Source organism: Sinocyclocheilus anshuiensis, unplaced genomic scaffold, assembly GCF_001515605.1.
Source record: "Sinocyclocheilus anshuiensis isolate Anshui unplaced genomic scaffold, SAMN03320099.WGS_v1.1 scaffold156, whole genome shotgun sequence".
NCBI classification, from domain to species: domain Eukaryota; kingdom Metazoa; phylum Chordata; class Actinopteri; order Cypriniformes; family Cyprinidae; genus Sinocyclocheilus; species Sinocyclocheilus anshuiensis.
In genome coordinates this window covers 135,923-144,853 of record NW_015554069.1, presented here as the reverse complement: position 1 = coordinate 144,853, position 8,931 = coordinate 135,923, and the positions used below count along the sequence as shown (strand labels likewise).

General features: G+C 36.3%; 1 protein-coding gene across 1 annotated transcript in view; it reads right to left on the bottom strand.

Moving 5' to 3' along the window:
• Window positions 1-7,504, bottom strand: part of LOC107668684 (protein NLRC3-like) — a 35,720-nt gene extending 28,216 nt beyond the window's left edge. The window contains exons 1-4 of the mRNA XM_016460650.1: window positions 7,023-7,504; window positions 6,756-6,929; window positions 3,393-3,566; window positions 2,097-2,143 (exon numbers count right to left, since the gene is read on the bottom strand). Of these exons, the coding sequence (XP_016316136.1) occupies window positions 2,097-2,143; window positions 3,393-3,566; window positions 6,756-6,929; window positions 7,023-7,489 (862 nt within the window). The 5' untranslated portion in view covers window positions 7,490-7,504. The remainder of the gene's footprint in view (window positions 1-2,096; window positions 2,144-3,392; window positions 3,567-6,755; window positions 6,930-7,022) is intronic.
• Between the last annotated feature and the right edge of the window lie 1,427 nt (window positions 7,505-8,931).

Genomic DNA, 8,931 nt, shown 5'->3' with positions numbered 1-8,931 from the left:
ATCTTCTTTATGCACCAAGAGCTTGTAACACTCCAAAGAGAAAGGAACAATTGAAATCACATCATATGACCCTTTTAAAGGTGACACTGTCACCTGATCTGACCTTCCAAAGTTACTTTCACTATTGCAACCTAATGAAGAATGAAGTAGATTCAGCCATATTTGTTCCTATCTTGTCATTTACTTTGACTAAAACAAAATTGGAGGTTTAATTTAGATGTTAGCATAAGAAACACATTTTTGGTTAACTGACCCATTTTTTTGTCAAAATCACCAATCCAAAATGCAGAACAAAGAAAAAGAATTACAAATATAATATAATTTAAACAGTAATATAAAATGTAAAGGCAGCAACAAAAGAGAATAAATAAAAGATTGTGAAATACTCAGATTTAAAAAATATATATATTGTACAATTACACCGTTAAAGATATCAAGGCTTTAATAAAAAAAAAAAAAAGTGTTACAATCAGAAAGCGTAAATGAGTTAGTTTACAACAGAACATATTCTGGAATATATTATATCAGTGATGCATAGGATTATTTCATTATGATAATATCAATCGAGAGGTGATTGTATCTGCCTAATATATTGAACAGAAGGGAAACACATTGACCAACAGTCTCTAGCATGAGCCTGTGGATCAGTGAAACAGCAATGACATCTACAGTAGCTTTTATAAGATCACACCAAATGAAGAGTCCAGAGTGTTTCTACAGACCAACACCTTTTCTCACTCAACTCTCTGCTGACTCACGCAAAATACCAGACCAGTAGCTGTGTGTTTATATCTCCTGACTGGGACAACATTTCTAATAATTGTGACTTTATATATTAGGATGTAACTTTATATTATATATATATATCTTTACTATTCACACTGTAAATCTCACAATTGCTAATATTTGGTTGGATTTTTGTTGAATCCAATAGCATTATCAACTTGGAAAATGACCAGGGGATATGTTTTCTGACTTGGTTGTTTAAGAAATGAAAGCTACACTGCATCATTTGACATATAACATGCCAGAAACATATTAATCACTGCATTAATTATCAAATTATAGAATCTTAAGTATTTGGTTATTTAAATCTAAACAGCAGGTATTTTGGGGGGGCTTCCATATGTGTCTCTGTGGTTCCTCACATGAGGTTGTTAAATCTGACACAGAGACATTGAATAACCATAATAAACTGCAATCCCAGCAGAGAGGGGTTCAGTGAATGTGGTGTTGAATGTGTGTAAGTGTGTGAGTGTGTGTGTGTCAGAGATGATGTAGAAGGACAGAGTGCCGTTTGGCCAGTCTAGATAGACACCTATTTTATCAGTGGGTGATGAAGGGAGAGGAACGTTTGTCCTCTCATTATTGTGCCAGGCAGAGTAAATCTGATCACAACAATAAAGATTCCAGGACTTGTCGTTGAGTCCAAACCGACAGTCGCTCCCTTTTTTCCTGTTGATTCCTTTATATGCCACTGCTACATGACCCCATCCTCTCAATTTAACCTCCCAGTAATGGCGTTCAGTCAAACTCGGTTGACACAGAACCTGCTCAAAGCGCTCAAATCTCTCTGGATTATCAGGATATGGCTGGTGATCTTTTACACATGCTGTTTCTTTGTTGTCTTCAGACAAGATGAGTTGAGTGTGTGCTGTGTTTGGATCCAGTGTGAGATCACAGGCATCTGAACATAGAAAAGCAGATCAGAACATCTGACATCATTAAATATGCAGAGGTGTGTGTGTGTGTGTGTGTGTGTGTGTGAGTGTGTACAGGTATATATGGTTTATGAGGACACAAATGTGTATAATGACATGGGTACTACAACGTAAACATGGTTTATGAGGACACTTCCTGTGTCCCCGTAAAACAAAAGGCTTAAAAAACATACAAAACGGTGTTTTATGAAATTCAAAAATTGCCAGCAGTTTCCTGTGAGGGGTAGGTTTAGGGGTAGGGTTGGTGTAGGGCAATAGAAAATACAGTTTGTACAGTATAAAAATCATTATGCCTATGGAGAGTCCCCGTAAACCACAAATACAAGTATGTGTGTGTGTGTGTGTGTGTGTGTGTGTGTGAGAGAGAGGACTTACACTTTCGCAGTCCTGGTTTGATCCTGGTATCTCCTCCATGATCCAGTCTAAACAGAGACAAAAACAACAAGAAAGTTCAATGGTATGATAACTAATGTCAAATGAAATAGACACTGTCGTTAATAGCCACAGCAGTACCATGGATTGAGGAAAAATTATTAAATGTATGCATTTGAGCATTAGGAACCGTATGTAACTCCGCCTCTTTTCAGCAACGCGCTAATTGTCTTCTGTCTTCCGTTTGTATTTTATTATGTATTATGTATTGTGTTAGTTCAAGTTAATGATATATTTTTCCATGATCCTGAGCTTTTGTTTTGTAAATAAAATGCTACCTGCATTTAGATCCTCACCTTGCCTTCTCCTTCACCACACTGTGACAGGAACTGAATGTTGTACTATATATATATATATATATATATATATATTTTATTATTGTTTTTTTATCTTGCATTTATTGTGATAAGTATAGAGAACTGACAGGAAATGAAGTGGGACAGAGAGGGCCAGGATTGGGAGAGGACCTCAAGCCGGGTCTCCTGATACTGGAATACTGTATCTATCGCCTCCGATCAGTATTATTTTTTTTAAGAAATATTCAGTGTTCAGTACAAGTTAAGATCAAATATATATAATGGTAATGTTACCCCAGAAAATCATTTTGACTTGTCACCTGCAAGGCACGTACAATAGAAGTAAATAATGCCTATATTTGGATAAAATATGAGGCTTATTATTTTATAAAAGCACTTTAATTATTTGTTCTATTAGAACTCACATATTATTCCAGCTGTAAGGTTGCTGCGAGATTAGCTCAAACTCGAATTAAACCCATCTGCCTATAGCTTTCTAGTAATCCTGAAGACTTTGATGAGCTGGTTCTGCTGTGTTCAATTAGGGTTGGAGCTGAAATCTATGGGAAAGTGGATCTCGAGGGCCAGAGTTGCCCACCCCTGCTCTACATCATTACATTGTTATGGTAATAAATCCATAAACTTGGATGTGACAAGATATGACATACTGTTTATATCTTGTGACTATACTTTTGTAACTGTGAACATTTTAACCACTGTAAATACCTCACTGTATCATTTAAAAAAAGGTTAAAGTCAAAACAAATGGGGAAAAAAGTTGTGTGAATGCCACAAATGAGTGGATTCTACTGTATTCAATAAGAACAAAAAATCATTTGAGCATTTTTGAAGAGAAAAAGTTTTTTAAAGAAATTACTTAAAAGATTTTAGGTGATCCCCAACACATACACACATATAAATGAATTATAACAGCTGTACATACTTGAGTATCTGCAGTTTATAGTTTGGATCCTGCAGTTTGTGTTTGAGCAGCTGGACTCCTGATGGTCCTGGGTGATTGTAGCTCAGATCCAGCTCTCTCAGGTGTGAGGGGTTTGAACTCAAAGCTGAAGACAAATAACCACAGCCTTCTTCTGTCACCATACAGCCAGACAACCTACAAACACACACATTCAGATCATCTACAGACACACACAGACAGATCATCTACAGACACACACAGTCAGTTAGTTCATCTACAGACACACACAGACAGATCATCTACAGACACTCACAGTCAGATCATCTACAGACACACACAGTCAGATCTTCTACAGACACACAGACAGATCATCTGCAGACACACAAGCAGATCATCTACAGACACACAGATCATCTACAGACACGTTCAGATCATCTACAGACACACGTACAGATCATCTACAGACACACAGTCAGATCATCTACAGATACACACGGTCAGTTCATCTACAGACACACACAGACAGATAATCTACAGACACACACAGTCAGATCATCTACAGACACACACAGTCAGATCATCTACAGACACACAATCTACAGACACACAGTCAGATCATCTACAGATACACATGGTCAGTTCATCTACAGACACACACAGACAGATAATCTACAGACACACACAGTCAGATCATCTACAGACACACAGTCAGATCATCTACAGACACACACAGTCAGATCATCTACAGACACACAATCTACAGACACACACGGTCAGATTAAGTAATTTTTCGTTTTATCTGGCAAATATTATGTTTTCCACACATATTTTTATGAAAATGGATATAGTTATTTTCTGGATTATAAATCATGTTTTATTAATCATCTGAAACGTGCTGCAATTTCCAAGGTGACTTATTTAAAGCAATCAGGTCAAGCGCAAAGCGTGCACATTAGGATTGGTGACAAATGAGAAAGGCAAGTGAGTTTGTTTTGCGCATTTTCCAGCAACCACACCACTAGTTTCAGTTTCTCTTTAAATATTTAGGTTGGGCGTTTTTAATAAATGTTTGTAGTGAATGCCACTATAATTTGTATTTTTTACTTATATTTTTGTTCCTTTTTCTGTTCTGAACACTGCTAAATTTTTGTGGAGTGAGGGGAATATATACATGTTTCTAATGTTTGTAAACGTTTAGTTTATTTTACATTATTTATGAATGAAATTATAAAAATGTGTCATACATCAATCGACTTGTACACCAATGCAACTTATCTGTGTCATAAAGTGCTCATAAAAAACAAGGCAGAGATGGTAGAAGAATAGAACTGCCATGTATGTACAAGTATACATACAGTATACAGTAGTGGTCAGTTTAATTAAAAGGGTCATATGATGCCATTTCAATTTTTCCTTTCTCTTTGGAGTGTTACCGATTCAACACAACGCGTAAAAAGACAGTATAAGTCATTATAATCCATAATTATGTCCCCACTGGATGCAACAAATGCCTCGTTTATAATGGGTTTTAATGTTTTTGTCTCGTCGCTCCGGCCGGACACGGCATCAACAGTATGGTAGGGGCATAACATTTCCGTCACACGCTTGAGGTATTCTGCCAATCACAACGCACTGGATAGCTGGCCAATCACAGCACACCTCGCTTTTCAGACCGATGAACTTTGTAAAAATCGACGCGTTTCAGAAAGGCGGGGCATAGAGGAGAAACAATAATGTACAGTATGTGGAAAATAATGTGTTTTTGAACCTTAAACCGCATAAACACATTTCATTACACCAAACACACAAAATAATGTTCTTTTTAGCAACATCATATGACCCCTTTAAAAAAAAGCTTCATTTGTCATACACATAACTATGCGGCCCCTCACTTGGTGGGGAAAACTTGATGTGGCCCTCGAAGTCAAAAAGTTTGCGCACCCCTGCTATAGAGACTACTGTGTATAAACTACTGTGACCATAGAGAAGGTCACAAATACTTAAAAATTAAACTAATCAGCCTAACTATCATAATTGGAAAATGTTTGGGAAGTAATTTGATGTTAACGCTAGCCTACTTTTACTGGAGTAACACTGAGATGGAGCAGACAACATATGAGCTGTTGGATTAGATTTCCTGATCATGTATGTGGTTCAGACACACTCTCTCAGTTTAAATCTAGACACATCTCTTTAGCCCACCTTTCACATAACACATCTCATAACTTAGTATTACAGTTATGACTGATGAAATCAAAACAAATGTACAAGATTATCTCTAAAATAATTTGAACAGCAGCTATGCTAATTTTGCTTTCCATTTCTATCTCAGGATGCCCATCCTGAGGTAAACGGAGACTTAACCAGCTCCAGTTTTGACCCAGGTTCATATAAGAATGTTGCAATGACACCAACAATGAATGGACTAACAAGACCCCATAATTTTAACCATATATTTTAATAAATAGGATCACAAGCTGCCTAATCGTTAATGCATTGAAATATAGCGTTGGTTTAACTGTGCATGTGATAGTTATTTTTTTACTTGTGCTGCCAAAAATGTCACTAGCCCTGCCACAATAAGTAAATGAATAAAATAAAATAAAAATAATTATTGTTTTTGTGGTTTTGACCCAATTTCAATACCACATCAAAAACGACTTGCTTAGCTAGCTCAACAGAAATAAAATAAAAATAAAATAAAATTTGAAGAAAAATAAACAAATTATAAGCAATAGCACAAATAACAGATACAATTAAATAAACAGTGGATTAAATTTTTCAGGTAGTTGTGTTCAGGTACAGAAATTGAATAATCAAATGTAAAATAACATTGCATACTCTTCAAAGGATAAATTAAATATTAAAGGTGATGTTTGTAATTTTTGACTGTACTAAAGACTGAACTAAATACCACAATATGTCTGCAGATATTTAGGAAGCATGCTTGTTTCTAAACAAAAACTGGTAAAGCCTAATTTTTTTAATTCAATAACAGCCTGCACATTGAGGCAATCGCAGTTAGCCATATCCCGATATCAATTTTATTTTGATATTTCGTGCAGAGTTAGCATGTAATTTGTACTTTCTTAGAGCTGTATATTATTATTGTTATATGACATTATATTATAAATTTTGTTGACAGAGGAGGATGGGCCCCTCGAGGCTGGGTTCTTTTAAGGTTTCTCTTCAACACCTCATCAGAGTTTAGGGCCTTATCACACTCTATTACTGAAACATGCATTTTCTTTGAAGCTGCTTTAAAACAATATGTATTGAAACAAGTGCTATACAAATAAAAGCAAACTGAGTTGAATTTAAAAGGCATTAATATTTCTTTAATCTCTAATAAATTAGACATGGAAAAATATTATAACTAATTACCTCAGTATCTCCAACTGACAGTTCTGACTCTTCAGTCCATCAGAGAGCAGCTTCACTCCTGAATCCTGCAGGTCATTATTACTCAGATCCAGCTCTCTCAGGACAGAGTTTGAGGATTGTAGAGCTGATGACACAACTTCACAATCCTGAGCAGTGAGATTACAGCCAGCAAGACTATTAGACAAAATATAGAACATAAGATGATGTTATTTAAGCCTTTTCAATACATTGTAATTTTTATTATGAATGTTTGAAAATAACACTTACAGAGCTTTTGTGCAGTTGATCACAGCTGGTATCAGTCGTCTTCTCCCCTCATCTGATGTGTTGTATTTCTTGAGGTCCAGCTCATCCAGCACCTCCTCTGACATCTGAAGCATGTAGGCGATTGTTGAGCAGTGAGCAGGAGAGAGTTTCTTCTCTGAGTGTTTGTCTGATTTCACAAACTCCTGAATCTCTCTGGACAGAGTCTGATCTTTCACTTCCAGCAGACAGAGGAACAGATTGATGGATCTTTCAGTGGAGAGTCCATGTCCATCTCTGATCTTCTCTTTAATGTACTGTGTGGTTCTCCTGATGCTCTCTGAGCTGTTCTCTGTGTGTGTCAGTAGATCCTGTAAGAGTCTCTGATTGGACTCCAGTGAGATGCCCAGCAGGAACCGCAGGAACAGATCCAGATGACCATTCTCACTTTCAAGGGCTTTATCTACTGCACCTCTAAGCAAATTATGCATTGAATCAAAGACCTTAAGAGTAAAACCTCATGTTCTTCATTCACTCCTTCTCTCTCTCCCTCTATGATGTAGAGCTGTGTGTAGATGCTGTTCAGGAGGGTTTCATTCTCCTGGAGTTTGATTCCCTCAAATAATCTCTCACTTTTGTACTTCATGCTGGTTTTGTGTTGGTCTTTTACTCTCTTCAGAACATCATTCATTGTTTGAGGAGAATCCTTCAGGTTGTCTGCAGTCTGATCATTTGTGCCCACACTGCTGACGCAAGAATACAGTGATTAAGTGAATACAGTGACAAGTGTCCACTACTTTTTAGCTTATTCACTTGCTAAATGAAGACAGAATGAATCAAACCAGAACTGGACAGGAGCATACTGTACAGGAAAACCAATGGAGATGAAAAGCTGTTAATTATTTTATCTTATTTGAATGGAAGGTGTTGTGCTGTTTTGCTTCTCTAATTAGCGAATCACAACACACTGGGCCAGCTAACCAATCTGAGCCCATTGCCTATTTCTGAGTGAGGGGCTTCATAAAGCCAGGAAATCATCAGAGTGTTCAAAGGAGAAGGGACAGAACGGTGTAGAATAAAGGTAAATTATATGAAAAATAATGTTTTTTTTTTAACTAAGCATTAATACATGTTAGACTGCACCCCATAAACGCAATCAAGCCAAGAAAAAAAAAACAGTCAACCACCCCTTTAAGGTATGCAAGCATTTCTAATATGTATTAAAGGCTTGTATATACAGGTAAGCAAGTCTCTGTTGAACTTCACATATGCATGTGCATAAAACAGTTCATAGGCATCTCTTTTATTGGCTCAAATTATTTCTCAAAATGATTATTTCTCTCTAATGATTAATTTTCAGAGTGCATAATGACATATATTGGTTTTACTAGATATAATTTGTCTCCTCCATAAATCTATGCAGAAATAGTACATGTAAATTTGTTTAAAAAATTGTAGGTTAATGAATTTTCACGCATGGTTATGTTATGTTAACAGTTAAGCAACTAACTTGATCCAGTGTGTTTATACTCACATATGATCAGTGGTCACTGTTTCATCACTGAAATTATGATCCACATCTAAAGACCCAGCACAGCTGGGTTCTGGAGATCTCCAGGACTGAGAACATTCCTCCTCTGTCTTCTCACTGAGACTCATTTTAGAAGCAGTTTCACTCTCAGTGTAGTTAACAGGCCTGCAATTCATATACTTTAAAAATTAGGAAAATTCACACCCTTCATCCATACAAAGACACTACACACTGCATACAGAAAGACCACTAAAGCATATATATAACAATCAGCTGTACTAATAATTTAGATTTAAAGGTATTTTTGAGCTTTACTTTTAATTTTATTTTGAACTTTTATTTCAAACAATTACAGTCTGAAATGAAAGCATGTTCTGAATGTAATCTCCTTCAGGTCAGATC